This window comes from Sinocyclocheilus grahami, unplaced genomic scaffold (assembly GCF_001515645.1).
Source record: "Sinocyclocheilus grahami isolate Dianchi unplaced genomic scaffold, SAMN03320097.WGS_v1.1 scaffold125.1, whole genome shotgun sequence".
NCBI classification, from domain to species: Eukaryota; Metazoa; Chordata; class Actinopteri; order Cypriniformes; family Cyprinidae; genus Sinocyclocheilus; species Sinocyclocheilus grahami.
The window spans coordinates 1,182,152-1,198,545 of NW_015505304.1; the positions used below are offsets into that span (position 1 = coordinate 1,182,152).

A 16,394-nucleotide genomic window follows, 5' to 3' on the forward strand; every position below is an offset into this window, starting at 1 on the left:
CACAGTGGAAATTTATATTGATTTTTCCTCGCCTTACTCCAGTTTCTAGAAACGTCTACAAGTTCGAGCTGATATTCATAATTTACAAGAGATGCCTCCCCGTTATGGACAATATAAACGACTTAATAACAAAAGAAATCAATGAAAGGATGGACGCAGATACTGTATGGATAGTTCAGTACGTTCCAGACTGTCAGTGTAGACAATGGCTTTGAAAGAACCGATAGTCAAATCCTTGGGATTTATATTATGAAGTCAAGACAATATTTCTATTAATATCATTCTCCTCCTCATAGTCTGATTTATTAATCTGCCATTTCACTGGCCTAGAAAGCTTATTTCATAATTGTACAGAACTTGTTTTCAAAAAGTGTGCCTCAAAGAAAACTTCAAGGAATAGTTCAAGGAATGTAACCTCATGCCATTACAAACCCATATGACTTTTATATTTTCTATGGCACACAAATAGTGCATTGTAAAAGGATATTATGTATACACATAATAAATGTGAATGAGGATCAAAAGTCTTCCTTTACACTCAAAAACATTCTATAAATGCCACATACTGTAGATGGAGACATTTTTCAGGGAATAATTGCTTAACTTGGGTATTGTCAGTTTTGCTGTTGTTAACTAAAACTAAACTGATTAAGAGTAGTTTTTGTTCATTTAAATTAAGCTGAAATAAAATATAAATATTGGATGAAAAACCAATTTTGAAACTTAATCTTAAAAGAAAATGAGAAATGTTGACTTGGAAACTATCAAAAAATAAAATAAGGATAAGGTCAAGTAAAAGTAAAAGTACTAAGGGCCAGATTTACTAAACAGGGCAAATTAGAGCACAATTCCATAAAAGCACCAATGGGAGGGGAAAATTCTTTGGGTGATTTACTAACAATGCGCACATTAAAGAACACAGACGCAGTCAGATAATTTCCATAATGACCAGCGCAATCTACCAAGAGCAGCGCAAATTACCGCCTGCTTTTTCTGGGCATTAAATAATGGTGCAAATACCAATAATTTGACAAACACAAACATTAGTAAATCGCGTTGCGTGATTAATTTTAACACTCTCCTCCCATAAATTTTGCGTCTGAAAGGGAAACTCCTACAAATGCATATTCAATAAGATCGAGCACAAAAATAACTGTGTCCATACCTTTTCTGCACTAATTCTTCACTGCACGTCTTTAGTAAATCCTGACAGTACTATTTTAACACCAAAAGATGGTTTGCGCTGGTGCAAGCTGTTAGTAAATCTGGCTCTAAAACTAAAACTGAGCTACCAATAAGTTAAAGCTAAATAACAAAAATTACTAAATTAACTTAAATTAAATATGAAAACTAATAATATAATATGTCGGCGCCAATAGCTTCGTTGTAGTCATTTTGAACTTTGAGAGCCCCTTTTTACCAAATTTAAAAGTCCATCCAAGTCACCAACAGAAAGTCAAACAGTTCGAAAAAAATAATGACAGTATTTAATTTCTGGATGAACTGTCTCTTTCAACAGAACATCATATTTGTGATATCATCTACAATAATACAAGGTTTCATAAAAATTAGGAAAACGGAGCCGAGAGATATACCAAAAGACTAATCCTCTCTTCCAAACACCTATGTTTCCTCTCTTCTTTCTCTGTCCCTCTCTCTTCCAACTCCTTAATGAGTCAAGAGATTGACAGCTGGATTACTGGGCCAGTTTGTAATCCTTTAATTTCTCCATTTAAGATAATCACTCACTGAATGGAGGGATGCTTCCACTTCCTGTGGCCCATGTCAATCAAGTCAAAACGCTGCAAACACTGAATGTAACCTCCAAAGACAATCAAATGACAAACCGTCAGGCTGGAGAAGGCTGCGTGCCCGTGTTTGTGTGTGTGATTCAAATTCAAGACGTCAGCCAAATATTCTCAGCAACACCTTTTCTGTTTTTCCATGTGTATTTCTCTCTCCTCGTGAGTCCTGCATTTAAGCAAACAGACTAAATGCATGTCCGACAGTCCCTGACCACAGCCCTCTCAACAGAATCTCTTTAAGACAGCCTGAGGACTTGAAGTGAAGCTGTCTGCAAGCCTCAAAAAGGAAAAGAGAGAGGTGCAGAGATAAGGATAAACTAAGGCTGCATCTTATGAATACAATTAGCATTTCTCACCTCTTTCTTCACATGCTCCCTTCTTCATCCCCCCCAGCCCTTCTGCGATCTCAAACAGCGGAAAAAGGCTCTACACCTCACCTCTTTCCTATTACCTTCTTCAACTCGGTTTAGATTGGTGCCAAACCTCGAGACTCTCTGGGCTGAATCATGTTCACTTTACTGGTGGTGTTTTAGTATTTGCTCCTTAAAATAAACCCACCATGTCAAAGGAAGAAGTAATTAAAACAGAACCTAAGGGCACAACGAGGAATTAAAGACACCGCTAGGTCAGAGTCATGAAACTTGTAATGGCCCGCAGAGAACACACATGCATATGTATGTATATAGAAAAAGTGAGAGAGTTTGTTTAACATGTAGTTTAACAATCCTGCTGTGTATAAACATGTATTTTTTATACATATATAACTTAACACAAATACTCTTAAAGTATCAGTACACCCAAAGAAAAGGAAAATGATGTTGTTTATTCACCCTCTTTTTGTTTAAAACATGTATCGTCTTTTTCTTTTCTTTTTTTAAAGGTAACATAATTATTGAAATAACTCTGAAATATTAAAAAAATTAAATATAAATATTACATGAAAAACTGAAACTTGAAAATAAGAAATGTTTCATTAGCAATGAAATTAAATAAAGTAAGATTAAGCTGAAGTACTACAATTACTAAAACTAAAATAAAAAAATATAAAAAATACAAAAATGCACAATTGCATTTGCAAAGATGCACAATTTACATGGACTATTTGGAGGGGGGGGTATTTTTATGCTATTTTTGGGATATTTTGTAGGCATTGTGGACATTTACAGAACTTTTTTATTATATGGATATTACATGGAAAAGAGCAGCCATTTTCACTCTATTTTACTCTGTGGAATACAAAAAGAGATATATTGAAGAACGTATGGCTCATTTTTGTCCATAAAAAAATTCCTACTAACTTCAAGTTAAAAACTTCAGCTGAGTTTCTGCCTTAAATTTCTAAGTGAAAATTAAGTTAGAATTGTATGAATTAATTTGATGAGTTAAATTAATGCAAAAGCATATGTTGACTTGCTGTTAATATAATTTTTTAAAGTGTATAATGAATGGAAACTGGAGCTTTCAAGACAAAAAAATGACACAAAACAAAAGCACCATAAAAACAGTCCAAATGACTTGACCTCTGCCCTAACTGTCCTTGGCATGTTCATGAGAGAAGTGCCAATGCCCAATTTGAGAGTGAATCATTCATTTGTGTCAAACGTGTTCAATGAATTTGAAGGAATGAGTCTGAACGATTTGATCACGAGCAAACAATTTCCTTATATTACCTTCTAGCCATTCTTTGACTTTCTGATCACACGGAAATGTTTTATAGACAGAAGTTGTGCTTTTGGATTAAAGTGTCCTTGCGTATGTGTCATATTTTTCAACCTGATATATAACGAACTGAAATTTCTATTTAAAAAAGAAGTATTCACTTCAATATTGCTAATAATGAATGAATCCACATCATTTTTCTTTCAAAAGCAGTGTGCTCAAGGCCTTCCAGCAGAATCACAGCCCACTGCTGCCACCTCGATCTCAGGTTAACGACCTTAAGCACCAAAGCATCTGAATACGTTAGATCAGAACATAACTCTAAGTGACGGGGCCAATGCAAATGAGAAATGCCTTGCTGGCTAATAGTATACATGCAGCCAGCAGTGAAAAGTCTGCCTTTAAGATGAAAATCCAATCTGATTTATATTCAAATAGACAGTGAACCATGGTTTCATAAGAAAACTTAATTAAGAACTGCTAGGTGAGCGGTAGAAAGAGAGCATGAGATAGAGAGAGGGATGGGAAGGAAAATAAAGATCCAAGGAAATCAAGATTTCTCCCTTTAATATAGACTGATATATTGCGGAACACTAGATGGAAATGCGAGGGAAAAATAAATCAGGCATGACACAAACCAAGTCTGTGCATATGGTACACTCTTGAATGCTTGGTCCACTTGAGCTGAGTAGCAGACCTCACTGGTTTCTGTTCAATAACAGCATATAATGCAAGAAAATTTCATCTTTGAGAACAGCACAAATCATGTTATCTTCAACTGCGTAAAATGTAAACATCCTTGAGCATTACAAAACCGATAAATATAACATTTTTGTTTCATTTGATCATGCTTTTTATGATTAAATCAAATGCTTTAAGTTTCGAAAGCTGTTATTTCACAATATGTGAGCATGAGATGGAAACAGTATGATGAAATGGAAAACTGTTAGGAAATTGAAAAAATAATTTTCAATTATAAAATCATTAAAAACAACTATTCATATTTGCCCCATTAATATCATATCAAATACAATTATAAAACACAAGCTGTAAACATGGGTGAAGTTCCTAAGAACAGAATCATAAAACAATAAATCAAGGGATATTAAATGCCAAAGAAAATAAATTGGTCTTAAGAGTGGACTTAAAAAGAGACAAAGTCAGGGCAGTTCTGATGTGAGATGGGAGACTATTCCATAGTTTTGGGGCAACAACAGAAAAAGCATGGTCACCTCTGGTTTTTAGTCTTGTCCTAGGCACTTGCAACATATCAGAATTAGTAGATCTGAGTGATCTCGATGGAGTGTAAGGCTGTAACAGATCAGTCAAGTACTATGTGGCCTGATTGTGAAGTAAGTAAAAAATTTGAATTTCGAATATTCGTCGAATTTAAAATAAAAATCCACATTCGAATGCAAAAACGTTGCATTCGAATTTTAGGTGTGCTTCAGGCAGCCTTATCAGTGATGCACGAAATGAGATGACTTTTTTAGACTGAATTTAATCCAGATCATCCAATCAGAATTCAGTCGAAATGTTCCATTTGATAATAAACTCTTAACCCTGTTGTGTTTGTGACTGCAAAGCTACACACAGGGCTAAAGCAGAACCATCCTAATGAGCTTTTGTGAATGTCTGTATCCACGAGAGGTTCCACAGCACGGTGTAAGTATGGAGAGCAATGTGTTTGCTAGATAATGAGGTAAACTTTAAGACACGACTGGAAAGCCGAGAGAGAGCCCAGGAGTCCAAGCGCCAAGCGTCTCCATCTCACAGGTGGAGTCCTAGTTCTGGTTTTATTGTGAAACTGCCGTAAGTTGTCTGTACATTTGGATTTAATGGATGTCCTTGTGGACGAGGCATATTTTTTTAAGCGAAAGGACATCTGAAGTGGGGCCTTACTATATTTTATTGATGATAAAATGTGATATATACGTAGAATATCTAAGAAATCCAAGCAGGCACTATATTTTGTGGCACTGCAAATGCAACAAATCTGCCAGAGAAGTCAAATGACTCTGACTATGCATAAGCACTAGTAATTAAGATGATTAATGGCCGCCTCTGAACTAACGGCAAAGGCGACTGACTTCCATTTCCCACCAGCAGTGTGTCGGATATTAAAGGGTTATGCGCTGAAGTTCATCGCTCATGTTCTCTTGAACACATTCTGACAGCATCCTTTCAGACCACCATTTAGGGGTAAGTGCAACTCAAATCAGATTGTTCTTTTGTGTGCGAGTGTGTACCTGTCCTCCCGCCATCTCCATCTCTCTGTCTTTGGCTTCAAAGTGCCTGATCCTGCTCTTAGGCAAGATGATGGTTTACACTACAATGTGCAATCAGCGGAATATCAGTCTCTCAGGTGGGGTCCTGCTCTGAAAAAGGCCCACGCTCAAATTCTCCATTCGTCTTCATGGACAATATACTCTCATAAACGTTTTGTATGTTGTATATGAATCCTTATTTTTTCTTCTTGTAAATCAATACTGATCTGATTGTACTGTATGTAGATTACCGTTTTTTTGTTTTGTTTTAATACTTCTGACTGGAAAAGATGCATTAAGTTCAGAAAATGAAGAACTTTTTATTTATCAAAAAATGCTGAAATCACAGTTTAAATTGTAATAATTTTTCACAATATTACTGTTTAACTGTACTTTTGATATATACAAAAAAAACACAGCCTTTTGAACAGTAGTGTATATTAACATCAACATCAAGAGTCTAACAGTCTAAGACCACTGAAAAAAGGTTTACATTTTTAAAATTTCTAATAATTTCTAATCGATTTCGTTTTGTTAAAAAAAAGTGAACTAAACATTGCTATAAATATACAAAAAAGATAAAAATATGGAGAAATACATTATAAACAAAGTGTACATGTGAAAAATGTACTGTATATTTATACATTCTGTATTTCTTAATATTTTACACATTAAGTCCCTATTAATTCATATTAGTTAATACATTGACTAACAATGATTAACAGTGAGCTATACATTTGTTACAGTATGTATCAACCGTTGTTAATATTAATACAAATACAACAGCTGGTTCATGTTAGCTTATGTTAGCTAATAGTTAGTTCATGTTAGTTAAATAATAAATACAGATACAGCAGTTCATGTTAGCTCGCGTCCAATAAATAATATATACAGATACAACTTTTGATTTAAATAATGTATAAATGAAGCATTTACAAATATTTCTCACTGTACGTTCATGTTAACTAATGTTAACAAATGGAACCTTATTGTAAAGTGTTACCATGACAGCAGCATGTCCACTGGTTCATGACCTGTGACATTTGCACTCACGATCAAATTTGCATATATCTTTACATAGTTCTTGTTTTTACAGACTGTATATAATGCTCTTTTGTTCCTTTAAATTGTTCCAGAGTGGTCTCAAACGCTTGGACCCCACCGTACATGTCAACACAGCAAGACGGGCCGTTTATGCATGAGTTTATATGTCTATAAATGTTTGCATAAATGCCGGAAGACATGACGTAACACAATAAAATCCCATAAAATATAATTTTCTCCTGAGCCAGACCGCCTACCGCAATAACGAGCCACGCTAAATGATCGCATCATCAGTCAACGTTACACGCGGTTTGAAACTTCCCATTTAGAATCCGGAATCCAATCATGTAAAACACAAATGCTTACCATACCTATTTACCGTGGTCATGCGGGTGCCTTTCATATGCTCCTGAGGCCAGCTGAATATGTGACAACCCTGGCATTTATATTTTGTCAGCATAAATGATGAATCTTTTCACATGCTGAGTGAAGATGAATCACGTCTAGCGAGGCAGAGCGCCTGAAGGGACTCATGCTGTCTGTTTTTACTGTGTAAAGATATTAGAAACGTTGGATGGTTGAATTATAACCACTCCCACTCCGGTCTACTTCATTCAAGGGCCTTGTCTTTAATAGGTTCATTATCCATAGAAGTACAATGAAAGTGATCACGAGGATTAGAGCATAATAGGTATAAATGCACCGCTGTTGTCATCGTACCCAAACTTTGCTATAATTAAAAGCCCGGCACGAACAAACACCTTTGTAAATGAATAGAAAATAAACACAACAAGCTAGCGGTGTAATTAAACGGAATCAGCAAATTGCATCGCAAGCAGCTGCGAGACCAGCGGACAGCTGGCAGACACCCTGACTGCTCTGGCCATGAAAGAGTAGTCATATCTGATTCTGTTTGGATGGCCAGCCTTTAGAGACCAATGCTAAGCAGTACCTAGAGAACTGAGATGAATCGCTCACTCTCACCCCAGTGTGCCGCAACCATATTAAACAGTTATGGAAGCAACTCAAGCAGAACTTTCTACTCTCGATTCCTTGGCCGAGTTCAACTCTCAAACCACACCGCGCTCCTGAGAATTCCCACCTCAGCATTAGCATTCTCGAGGTGTCAGGCCAATGTTTACAATCACGGCTAAATTGACGCTGGATTTTCTCGACTTGATGCTCGCTGGCCCTACTGAGTGCACCGGCTCACCCATTACTCTCCCCTTTGACGGTTCTGGGTTACACAAGACTGTTATCATTAATGTCCCTGTGAAGCGACCCCACTCCCCGATTACTACGGTTCCTCTGAACACATCACCCTTCCCCCAGGCCGGTGACTGTACATTAATCACTCTCTATAAGGGCTCATACTGCAGCCTGACGATATACACCCAAGTGCCAAGTTGTGCTGGGGTAAGCGTGTTTTTAAAATGAAGAGTGCACTATTGGATATTGAAGGAAAGGTGGCTGGTGGATATTGTGGGCACAGGCTCGAGAGTGGATCCCAGCAAAATGCTCATATCAAAATCCGCAAGTAAACAAAATGATTGACTCATGCGCAAGCACTTGGACACGGACGCCAACACTCCACCAACTTGCTGTGTAACAAACACATCTGACAATGTTCCCTCAACACCTCCACAGGCTGGAATCAAAACAAACAGATCTTAGACGTACTGTAAACGAGGAACGTTTCCAAAAGTATTAAACATAAAATGTAAATGATAAAACGGATCGCGCAATTACTGTGAAGATTCGATTTCGTGTTCCCGCATCATCACAGAAGTTGCAGCCAGATTGAGAACAACAAATAAATCTCCCTCTGCACATCCACGTTTATGTGAATAAAACCATTGATTACTCTGATAACAGTAATACTCAATCAAAGTTTGAATGCGGTGGGAAAAAAACTGGTAATACATTGAATCAATATGCCATTTTCTTGTATGATTTGTTCCTGCAAGTCCAATTTTCCCCCACCCCGACATCTTTTCTCCTAACGTAACAGCAAAACAAATTCCATAGATAAAGCATACCCCTGCATAACTCGCGCACACACACACACACACATACGATGACAATGAAAAGCAACAGAATAAAAGGATGGCTCAAATCTTGCTTAAAAGAAGTGGGAAAGAATAGATGAACTGTATTACACGCAGGACAGAGGGGGAGCGGGGGACAAAAACTTAAAGCTCAAAGCGGCAAAAACACCCAGCGGGAGCCAAACAGAAGATTTAAATGAGGCTTCTGTAGCCAGCCGGGCCACTGAACTATCCATAAAATTCAGATTATGGGTTTCTTTCCTTTTTTTTATTTATTTATGTTTTTAATCATCCAGCAAGGGTTTGTCTGAAAGTCGAAAACTAAAGCTGAATAATATGCATATTGATTGTGATCTGTACGAGACACTGGCTTTGTGCATTTTATTAATGTAGACGTGTGCCAACTGTAGCTTTCAATGATTAGGAACGTGTATACGCTTTCGACACCCACCAAGAAGGAAGCATAGTTTCTGGCACAGCGAGGATGTGTTTCTTTAAATGCATCACCTGACGTTTTGCAGACCTTGAAAATTGCATTTGAAAGGCATTGTGTGTTTTAAACGTGTTCTAATTGCATTACTGGTCCTGTGTGTACTATCAACATTCAACACGCTGGTATATCTGCATCACCGCTCTTCCTTTCTAAACCGTTTATTTGTGCTTGTTATTCCGTACTGTGCTTATTTTAAAGCCGGATGAAACTGGTTTTGGATCACTGTTAACACCTTTTGAGGAATCATACAGTATGCACAACTAGTGTAAATTACTGCATAGGTGAGAGTACCAAAGAATATTCAACAAAATCTTCTGATTACTTAGGAATTATTCTCCATAAATGTGCAATAATGAAGCTAGAATTATTTTTAACATATTACATTTAGCCTACACACAGAGAGCGATGGAGAGAAAGTGATGCACGAGCATTTACATTCACCCACAAACCTGTTGCTAAAGCTCCACTGAGATTAACACACACACACACACACACACACATTTAAACCAGTGCCGAATTGTGCAATGCACTGCAAGCTCTTACCTTTGTGAATGTTCAGGCCTTGCAGCACACCCCTGGGGACAAATACGGTGTAGAAACTCTGGGAGAAACCTGGTCTGCATGGAGCGATGGTCTGAGTGTTTCCGTGACTCCCCTGAGAAAGACAGACATTATTGGCTATGAAGACACAGGAGAGGGGAAGTGGTTAGGCAAATTGATTTGTGACCACAGGGTTGTGGTTCTTATTCAAGGTTATCGAAACCGATATAAATACCTTCAGGAGGCAAACTCACAGACCAAGGATGCAGTTGTTTTACTATTAGGAATGAATAGACATGTTTAAATACTTAAATACCTTTTTTTTGTCTTATGTACCCTCCACTCAAGCAACCTAATCAATGTTCCTTTGAACTGGCTATAATTTAGCTTTATTATTGATATTACTATTAAGTCACTTTTAATAAATTGTATTATAATGACTTTAGTCTGTCAATATCAGTAATTAATAAAATGAAATAAAATATATGGGATAAAACATATTCTGTTATGGATATCATCAACACAAATGTATAAAAAAAATTTCTTTAATTCCTTAAAAAGATTCTGAAAGAAGACTTGAAATTAATCACCAAAATGAGTCATTTTAATTATTATTACACATTTTTAAACATTTAACAATTAAACCATAAACCAAACTGTGCTCCATTTTACCTGAGTTAATACATCTTTAATAATAAAATTATGAATAAGTCTGTTTTAATAAATTATATTATAATCACTGTAGTCAGTCAATGCGAGTCATTAATTTCAGTAGAACAAAATAATATTAAATTCTTTAAAGAAAATTAATCTTTAAGATTAGTTGTTTTGTGATTGTTACTACATTATTTAAGCATTTAAAATGTAAAAAAAAATATATATATATACTTTGTAGCTCTAACAAAGCAACATCTCAATCTTTCCAAGCACCCACTGTAACCTGCTTAAATACCCTCTGCTGTGCACGTACTCCTGGTTACGAATCACTACTACAGTCCAGTTGAGTATTTGAATATTCAATAGTTTCATGCCAATGAACACATTCTAAATCAAAAGCAGCAAATCTCTGATTCTCTTAATTCACATTCAGAGGCCTGCATTCTTATGCCCTAATGCTGGGTTTAAAGAAATTTACATGAACGAAAACATCAAGAGCTTCTCTAAAAATGTAACAAGAGCTAAACGAGCCTGTTTGATGATTAAAACCAACTGAGGGAGAAAAGCGGGACGTGATGGAAGACAGGAAATGCAGAGTAAAGAAAGTTGTGCTGGAGTTCTGCCATGTAAATCAGTAGAGAAATTGTGCCCATTACAGTGGCATCTATTTTAGGATAGTGACCTAGAGTGTGTGTGTGTGTGTGTGTGTGTGTGTGTGTGAGTGTGTGTGTATGCATCAATGGATAGTGCTCACCATGGAGATTTAGCCTAATTAGATGGTGGGTCATATTCAGGTTATGCCAGTCTCAATATGGTGGGCTTTTCTAAAAGCAATTCACGGTTCAAGTTCAGGCATCAGCTGTGCCTGAACCGAACTAGAGGTTGCCTTAAGAGGTCTCTCCCCCTATATTTTACCATTCTGAAACACAGACAACTATGAACCTGAAAAATCCAGACAACAAAGAGCTGACGCACTAAGCTCTTTCATACGTCCACGAACGGTCTGTGTCAAAGCATCCCTACATATCACATTAGTCAGAGGGCTGTGAGATGGTTACTTTCTAAAGCAGCGCTGCCTCTGCCCACCATGTGAATACAGCTCTATAGCTACATTTCACCCCCAGCTGGATACAGATTTTATTCTGAATGAGTCATCAAAGAGAATGTCAATATCTGCCACATCCAACAGCAATATGTCTTATTTCCAGAACTTCCAGAACACCCCAGCACTTTCTAGATTTCATTTACTGGTATATGTGCATCCATATGAATGTTTCCTAATTCCACTGGCCAAAGCAACCAGTTCTCTAGCATCCAACAAGTTAAATTATTCCTGACGTTCGCATTAATGAATATCCCATGAATATTAATAGGAATACAATTAATTAGCATATTCACATATTCCTCCAGTAAGGACAGAGCAGCACTATTACTCGCAGACACACCACAGGCATCGCCGCATCCTCTGCAATGTGTGTTAAAAGTGCAGCTGCAAGCCACTGCAGCTTCCTGATAGACGACCAGTGTTCCGCACAAACTGAATTACTTGTTTGGATGTTATTTCAAGGAAAAAAAACAACGACTGTTACAGAAGTGCTACGAAAGCAATTTTGCATTTCCAAACAGACAAAGTAAACGCTCGATGCACCACTAGATTCTTTTAGTGAGCACGCGCATAAAACGCACAGATACAAGTGCACTGTTCCGCACGGTCTGTCTGAATTCAAGTAGTGTTACTTCCAGAGTGTTTGTAAATAGCCTAAAACATTTAGTCTTACCAAAGAGGTGCCCACAACTAAGGCACACGCCACAAGAATCGCGCAGCCGGTTTTCATTTTGGCCATCAGCAGAGGAGGCAGATGTTTGCTATTCACAAACGTGGAGATAATTCCTGTGAGACGTGCTGTCGGTTGCAGGGTTCCGCTGAGCGATGCGAGAGAATATTGTCCCGGTCGGTCTTGCGCCCTACTGCAGGTGGACAGGCGCTGTTCAGCTCAGCACCACGGCTCCGCTGGCTTCGTCACAACCGCTACAACTCCTCCTACCGCAGCGTACTACTTAAAGACACACACGGAGACGGACTACAGCACGCTTGACAGTTAAACAGGCACGTATTGTCTACATTCTGCATATCTACTTTAGATTAAAATAGCCTGCGGATGCAGTCAGGTGGCGAATTAATGGGGAGGGGTTTAATTCATTGGGGTCTGACCACCTTAATTAAGGTTTGGGGGGGGTCTTAAAGTCACGAATTATTTTTAGATATATAATTAGAGCGCAAAAGTTAGATTACAAGCTTTCGCTAAATAGACGCGCGGAAACAGCGTTTGCCTGAGGAGTAACCATAGCAACAGTTCGCTGCTCGAGCGCTTTGCGTATCGGACAGTGCATCGAGAGAGAAAAAACACAAATACTGTCATTATTTATCACTTCCTTATAGATTTATACATTGCAAACATAACACAAAACGCTAGTGTTCTGTTTCAATTCTTTTGAAAATAGTTTACACTATACACAACGTCTCCAGAGTATTTTCCTTTTGTTAAAAGTGATCAAAAGTTATTGAACTGTGACCCTGGACCACAAAACAAGTCATAAGGGCCAACTTTTTGAAATCGGGATTTATACATGATCTGAAATCTGGAATCTGTGGGTGCCAAAAATCGAAATACTGAGAAAATTGACTTTAAAGCAGTGCAAATGAAGTCCTTAGCAATGCATATTACTAATAAAAAAATTAAGTTGATATATTTACGGTAGGAAATTTCCTAAATATCTTCATTGAACATGATCTTTACATAATATCCTAGAGATTTTGGGCATTTTGCTGATGATACTCAACTATATATCTCAACAAGACCAGATGAAACTTCTAAATTATCTAAGCTAACAGAATGTGTTAAAAATGTAAAAGATTGGATGACCAATAATTTTCTCCTATTAAATTCGGATAAGACATAGATATTACTTATTGGACCAAAAGACAGTACACCGAATCTCTTGGATTACAATTCGCAGCTAGAACATATAATAATTGCTGTTAATAGTGTTCACCGTCTGTTTGATTACGTCTTTAATTGATTTTTCCGTACATTTCTGCCATATGTACATTAACTGACAGTCACCACTGATAAGCTACTACTAAATATTGTAGAAACTTAATTTGCTGTAAAGTTGCTTTGCAATGATTTGTATCGTGAAAAGTGTTGTACAAATAAACTTGAATTGAATTTTGTCTAATTTTGACCCATAAAATGTATTGGTTTTGTGGTTCAGGGTCACAATTGTGGAATCTGGCTACTTACGATGTCAGGCAATCAAAACATTTTCAGAACGTTTGGGTGATCAATTATTAAAATAATTTGTGACACTAGCAACATTTGTGTTTTTTTTTTACTGTTTGAACATTTACCATTGTAACAATTAACAAAAATTATGATAAATAGCAGTGTTTGGTGTAATGAATTAACAAGTAATTAATTACTGTAATTTAATGACTTTTCCTTGAAGCAGTTAAGTAAGGGATTACTCCTAATTCTGATGTAATTGCATTAAGAACTGTATAGAATAATAGCGAATTTAACTTCTAATGTTAAAATGTTTTAATGTAACTTTGTCCCTTTAAATACTTTTGTCAGTTTCATGAATAATTAATGCAATTTTATGGGTTTTTTTTTTTCAAAGAATTAAAAAAACAGTTTCATGGCAATCCTTGTATTGTTGTTGCTGGTTGATATTGATATAGCATTTAGAAATGAATTGTGCAACACTTCTTAGAAAGAGTAATGAGTAATCTAATTACACTGTTAAAGATGTAATTAATAGCTAGTATTTACTTCCTTTTTTTAGAGTAACTTACCAAACACTAATAGTTAGCAACCACTGTTATTGAAAAAATAATAATAATAATTAAACACAATGAAAGAAAGATTTCAAAAGCTTCTAACACTGTTAGTGAATCTGCCATTTATAACTGAATTACAGTGGAGGCGCAGCAATAACTGAAGCATTTAATATAAAAGATTTACATGGTAAACAACAAATGAATATTTAATAAAAGTTTGAGACATGAATCACTGCAAAAAAAGCACTGAGTTACAGATGTTTAAACACTCTCCAGTCTTCCCTGTCATGGTAAAATTCTTGTAATGGTGCTTCTGACCTTGTCCGTAGGCATAAATGTCAGTCTTACAGGCTTCATATAAACGACTGCATGCTATGGACTGCAACGCAGGAAGCCATATCACACTTCACTTATTTATCTGTCTTTTGATCATAGCTGAGTTGGCCACGTAACCTGCTGTGATCAGTTGTAAAAGACCTGTATCCCATCAGACGTAAACTGTTTAAAACAGTGAGAAACAAATATAGCTCTCCAATTATTCATAATTTACTTCATTGGTGACAGTCTTTTCGCCCAGAATGAAAGTAATCAAAAGGCCGTCGTCCACATTTTAATGACGCTGACATTTTCTCGCTTATCTGAGTTGGTAGCTCAATTTCCATATCAGAAGGATGACGCCAGTCTGATCCAATCAAAAGAAACATGAGAGAAATGTGAACGTGCTCTTTTATGCCAATTAGGACAGACCAATTCGTTTACCTGACTTTTTGACATTCTTCTGTGCATACTAAATAGGGGATCGGTTTAAGAGGCTCTTTTGGAACAACTTTATTACTCAATTCATTCAATTAAAACAACAAGTATAATAGGTACTGATAGCAAGCACCACTCAACCAAATGTGAATGAATTCTCTGCTTCAAGCTGCAGGAAATTCTACATCCACATGGTGTGCCATGTTTGATTGTATAGACACATCTTTACTCAAAGAAAGAACCACTGTGGACTGATCACAAGTCTCGGAGGAACCAGAGCTGGTTGACTCAAGTTCACGATGTCAAAAACGATGTCAGTTTTGAAATGTCTAAATGTCCACAAAACTATTCGCAAACAGATGGATATCCTGAAAATACTTTTATTGTTGAGCTGGAGATCAGCACAGCAGGATGTGTTGAATAATTCTGAGTTCAGTGGTTTGCAAAGATTGAAGGTACTCTAGTAGGGCTTCTTTTTTTTTTTAAGGTGTGTAAATTATTCTACTTGAGTACTGAACATTTGCCTAATAAAAACACCATCTGGGCACTTGAAGTGAATTGGTTTAAGGCTGTGTTAAATTATTAAGCAAATCTCTCAAGATGGGTCTCACTTAACGTTTTTTTACAGAAGATGAGAGTTGTGCGCCAAACACTGTAGATATCTTTGAATACTTTGTCACAATTCGAGAGCCACACACTGGTTGTTTTATTTAAATGGATTTTCTCTGGTTACACTGACATATTTAAAGTAGTTTGACACTAAGCTTTCTCTCACGGCTTTCGCTCAGCTGGTCTGCAGTTTCTTCATTTTCGCTTGTTTGACAGAGGAAGAGACACACTAGACGTTAATACCCATACTTAGCATTCTGCAGTCTGGCTTTGTTCATCCAACCACACTCTACTTTTAGTCCCTGTATCATGTATGACCTGATCAATGTAATCCAACGAATGAGAAGCGTAGCATAAACTGAATGACATTTCTATCCCAACCGAACTGACCTGAACGCCTCAGCTCCACGTGGATGGCTAGTTTTATAAATAATCCATTATTATATTTAATAATTCATGGCTGTGTAAGTTGTTGGTGTTATCAGCCCTAATGGTTTGAAGACACCTGTATCGCTCTGGCTGCTTGAGGGAGTCCAGGATTGATTGTCCAAGCACTTATTTGAGTGCTCCAAATGCCTCGCGCTGCAATTTGCGGATAGGGCCAATTTTACAATAAGTATGCGCAACACAACGCTCGTTCTTGACTGATAATGATGTTGCTATTTTCTATTAAAG

General features: G+C 36.9%; 1 protein-coding gene across 2 annotated transcripts in view; it reads right to left on the bottom strand.

Moving 5' to 3' along the window:
• Window positions 1-16,394, bottom strand: part of LOC107590155 (cadherin-4-like) — a 267,908-nt gene that overhangs the window by 218,607 nt on the left and 32,907 nt on the right. The window contains exons 1-2 of one of the 2 annotated variants that reach the window (XM_016278769.1): window positions 12,292-12,594; window positions 9,860-9,971 (exon numbers count right to left, since the gene is read on the bottom strand). In XM_016278769.1, the coding sequence (XP_016134255.1) occupies window positions 9,860-9,971; window positions 12,292-12,357 (178 nt within the window). In that variant the 5' untranslated portion in view covers window positions 12,358-12,594. Of the gene's footprint in view, window positions 1-9,859; window positions 9,972-12,291; window positions 12,595-16,394 lie in introns of those variants that run through there. The other variant, XM_016278770.1, reaches the window with a different exon arrangement.